Source organism: Clupea harengus, chromosome 2 (genome assembly GCF_900700415.2).
Source record: "Clupea harengus chromosome 2, Ch_v2.0.2, whole genome shotgun sequence".
NCBI classification, from domain to species: domain Eukaryota; kingdom Metazoa; phylum Chordata; class Actinopteri; order Clupeiformes; family Clupeidae; genus Clupea; species Clupea harengus.
In genome coordinates, this window is record NC_045153.1 from 31,906,719 (window position 1) to 31,911,718 (window position 5,000).

The following is a 5,000-nucleotide window of genomic DNA, read 5'->3' on the forward strand; positions in this document are numbered from 1 at the left end:
TTCAGCCAGGCATGCACCACCCAGCCAACTGATTACAGCCAATCACAGCACCAGATCCTCCAGACGTCTTGCCCCGGGTCATCCCAGTCACTCGCCCACCTGACTGGCATGATGCCACCTGCCGCTGTGGGAGGGAATCCGTTACAATCCCAACCACAGCAGACATCATCAGCCCAGATGGTGCAGGCTCCTCCTGCTGTGGCCATGCCTCAGATGCTGCTGGCTATGGCTCCTGGACTGGTTCAGAAGCCTAAAGGCCACCAGCAGCAGCAGCAGCAGCAGCAGCAGCCAGTCGGCACGCACGGCCTTGGCATGACCCAGCAACCCTCTGGAATGACAGCGAATCTGCTTGTGTCAAATGTGCCTCCCAATCCATCAAACATTGCCCCGTCCGGCCTGATCCAGAATGGTACTAAGGATGGTGGCGTCCAGCCTGTTGCCAGCACTTTGTATGCTACCCTGCCTTCTCTGAGCGCCACGTCGCTTGAGGATGCCCAGCGCCTTCTCCTCCAGCACCAGTCCCTGCTCTCGCTGCCCATGCTGGCTGCGGGTGAACGTGCCTCTCAGACGGGCACCGCCTTGGCCACGGAGGGGAATGGTGGAGTTAATGCCTTAACTTCCTCAGCAAGTCTGCTGAAAAACCTACCTGTGGATGGAGAGGATGATAGGTAAGACGCTACATTTCTTGAAGTTTATCTGCAGTGCCATTGTGTAGGCAGTCTTCTCTAGCCAGAAGAGAGAACCTTTTTTGTTGTTGGGTTTTGTAGATGAAAATTGAAGTGCAAGGTTAATGTTTAGTTGCATGCAGAAATCCTGTAGTGTCATGTTATTACTAATGCAAGCCTATACATTAGGCTTCATGCTCGACTAGAAGGAAGAATGACGTTGCATTTTTATCCATTCAGCAGCTGTACGAATACGACCAAGAAATGATGATGCACCACATAACAGAACTGCATTAATGGTTGTTTGCTATGACTGCAGTTGTGATGCCACTAGTTGACCTGCTGGTTGTTGTGGCAGCCTTTGTCTTGTGAGCAGGCCTCGTTTGGAGGTAAAAATCTCTTTTCAGGGATAAAGTGATTAGGCATTTCATAGGTATATATATGTTTAGAGGTGGTCATTATATTCTAAAAGCTGTTTCATTAAGTAAGTCATGTTAATGAACTGCTAACTCATCAAATAGTAGGCTCTAAATTGAACCACAGGTCTATAAGAACATTTACCTTGTGTTAATTGGCATGACTGTCATGATTGTGACATGACTGTGTGAGTTGTGACACATTTATTAGGGAGGGGCAGTTGAACCCAGCATCGTGAGTCCCCAAGATCAAGTTGAGCCGTAAAACTGATGAATATGTATTTTATGGAGTATAAGTCAGAGACTGAACAAAATGAAAAGATGTGTACTCTTTTGGGCACTCTCCATGACTGGACTGCATTCCCTGTGAGTTTACAGTCCATTTGATGTAAAGCTTATGTTTTATCAAGCTTATGTTATGTCAAGCTTTTTTTGTATGCTGTGCTTTTGGGACAGTTAGATATACAGACACACCGGTGCAGACAAATCTTATATTGACGTTATTTCTCAGTTTTGTATCATTTCTGACCTCATCCAAGATGAATTAATAATTTTTCATTACATTTTAGCTTAAATGATCAAATGAAGAATACTTTTCAAATAGAAGTTCCTACATTATAAATTCCCTAATAATTTTGGTTATTGCTGTCCTTCAAGCAGATCATTGTATTTTACAAGGCGTGTTTGAATTTAGACCTTAGGAGTTCCATCTCTGAAAATCGTGATATATTGTATCTTGTGATATAATATATATATACATACACACACATATCGCCCAACCCTTTTTGCTTTCATCACGATTGATAAGGTGCGCCTGTGAGAGTTGGGGTGATATCTGGTCACCTCTAAGGCAGTGGTGGTTCATTTGCTTTTATAACACGTAGTTCAGCCTTGCTCTGCCTTGACTCATAGCTGACCTCCGAGACCAATAAACCAACCAGCTTTGAGAAAAGAACTGCTACATCATTGCCTTTGGCAGATTGACAAAGAAACCCTATTCCCAAACACAAGCAAGTGCAACATCAGTATCTTTTTTGTGGCCAAGGCAGAAGGGCAACCTGTTAGCTCACTAAATGATGGTTTGCTTTTGAACCTCCGTTTGCGCTTCGCCTTCCTGTCTGCCCCTGCTGACCCCTGCCACCCAGCCTGCAGACACAGCATTCTCCTGTGTAGGCTCGTCGTCATTACTAACCATTACTATAGAAGCTGAGTGCTAACTGGTTGCTTTGGGACATGCGTATGTCATTTCAAGCTTTATTGTCAAGGCTGTTATTATGTCGTAATGGATAATAATGGTGACTAATAGTTTTCATGAGGTGAAAGACAGGTGAAGGGAAGGTTATTGACTCTGCTGTTACTTTCTTCTTCTAACACATTGAGTTGGTGGCTGTATGATGTGTAGTAACTTGAGTAGAACTACTTTAATGGATGTATGCCACATTTGATCCCATTCGCTTTCACACTACATAAACAGAATACACAAAGCTACTCTTTAAAAAGAATGAGATAAGACTCAGTTTCAGATTTGGTTTAGTTATGACTGTTTATTATTGGGTTATCTGGATGCATGTAAGCAGTTTGATAACAGGAACAGAATAGGAAACTGCAGGTCTTTTCTAAGCGCCTGAATTGGAAAAAAGACATTCAGTTTGGGCTGCATTAACTACCGTGTTTTGCCGACGATAAACTGCTCCGTATATAAACTGCATTACAGTATTTACATTTTATAAAACGAACCCGTGTATTGACCTGTAATTTCTCTCAGGATTGTTTAGTGTCTATGTCTATTTTTTGAGAAATGAAATGTCGCTTAAGGTTATGCAGCTAGCTAGCTAAAGGAAACGGTTAAATACCCGCAGATGGTTAAAATGGCAGAGTACCATTTGCAGGGCATGATGGCTAATTATCCAACTGATGTTAGTCTCCTCGAAATTCTACTAGGAAAAGGTAGAAACCCTCAGGCTGCCTGTGCAGCTTTAAACAAGAGTTCATATTAACAAACGTTAGTAGCTGTCAGCTGTGAAGATGGTTCCTAAGCACGAGATGGCTAGGATGGTTAAGCATCTGCAAAAGGTAGAAACCCTCTGGGTACCTGTGCAGCACCATATTAAACTGAGTTCATATTAAACTGGGTTCATATTACACACAATAGCAACTACCAACTTTTAAGATGGTTTCCTAAGCTAGAGATGGCAAGAATAGTTCATAGCTAGGTTACCTGGCATGAGACCTGGCATGTTTTCTACATACCTTGCGAAGGTTCAAGCTCAGTAGCATCTTGGTAAATAGGCTACAGTTGGGTGGGAATACACACAGCCATGTCTTTATTGTTATGTAGGACTGCGTGTGAAAGAAAATGTGGTCTATTCGATGTTGTTTTTAATGGGATTCGTATGTGAAAGAGGGAGAGAGACCCATTCTACCTGGCAGAGGTACTAACTTCCATGGGGGAAAAAATGCATTCCCGTGTGTAGACCGCAGTGCTGTATTAACCGCAGGGCTGCAGACATTTGACAAAATCAATGTGTAAACCGCCGTTGAAAGTCTGGAAATGACGGTAAGCTAATTGGCTTAATTGCCTAAAATAGTTTATAATGGTTTGTAATGAATGTAATACGTCAGTTAGTGGCACATGCTTTTAAGCATATTGTTTCCCATATTAACTAGCTCATAAAAAGTATTTCCAAGTTTCCAAATCCTCTAGCTCAGGGGTTTTCAACTGGTTTTGTCCCAGGGACCACCATTCTGACTAGAAAGTAATTTGCGGCCCACTGATGTGCCTGCACGCATGTGCGTGTTTGTAACCGCTGCTGCCACGCCCCCTCCCCCTGCACAGACATTCTGCCTATAACACTTAAATATGCGAAATTATCAGGGTACATCGCTAGCCGCCGCCACGCCCCCTCCCCTGCATAGATATTCTGCCTATATGACGATATTTTCACGATATTCAAGAGTAATCTGGAAATGTGTTTAAATATCAAAGCGAATTTATAAAAATAAAAAATTCATGCTCTAGCTTGAATACCATATTGTGTCTTGCATGTCTGTAATCTAGGTAGCATATGTTACTTTACTGTAGAGAGAGCAAGAGAGAACTAACACGGGCACAACTCTAAATCTAGGATAATTTCACCCTGAAGTCCACTAAGAGAAGTAGTTCTGAACATTCATATGTCCACCATCGCTTGGGCCAGATATTGATTATTACTCACAGGAAATCAGGCATAGGTGACTTGAGTTTTGCGTCATCTGCCATCTTGCAGTACTGCCTACCTTGCTCTCATATTGGTTTGATTAAGTGTTTTAAGGTGTAGAGAGTTGGTAAGTGGATTCATATTATGAGAAGCATTTCTTTAGGCCTATTTGTTTTCACAAACATTACTATGGATTGTTTGTTTCCACATCATTATTATGACCAGTAATAGATAACAATGTAGAGTCAGACTAAGGAAAGAGTTGCAGAATACCTGCATAATAGAGTTCCATTATATTCTGTAATAGTCCTTGACAACGACACCATGTATCGCATTGTTTGTATCACCGTGTCACTGTGTTGTTTTAAACATTATACTGTGCTTTAGCATATTACTGCTATTGACACCTTTATAGCAAATAGCCTAGAGATCTGTGCTTTAGCATATTACTGCTATTGACACCTTTTATAGCAAATAGCCTAGAGATCTGTGCGTTCCTCCTCCATGCAGCCCCTCCTGTCGCCCTCCTCCATCCTCAGGTCATAGTGTTGACTACCTAGCTCCTATAGGAAGACGATGATCTGTGCTTGTGCTTTTTTGGAATCTAATCTGCTCTTGGCAGCCAGAGGGAGCTGCACATGACGTTCTCAATGAATCACTCTTTTGTGGGGAGATCAAGTAGATTATCTCTCCAATTAATACAGCCCTGGCTGGTGAGATGG

The 5,000-nt window shown here is 42.5% G+C and overlaps 1 protein-coding gene across 1 annotated transcript in view; it reads left to right on the forward strand.

Annotated features, from left to right (window-relative positions):
* The first annotated feature begins 8 nt into the window (after positions 1-8).
* The window catches only part of tsc22d1 (TSC22 domain family, member 1), a 39,339-nt gene continuing 34,347 nt past the window's right edge, over positions 9-5,000 (forward strand). The window contains exon 1 of the mRNA XM_012819825.3: positions 9-668. Within this exon, the coding sequence (XP_012675279.2) occupies positions 109-668 (560 nt within the window). The 5' untranslated portion in view covers positions 9-108. The remainder of the gene's footprint in view (positions 669-5,000) is intronic.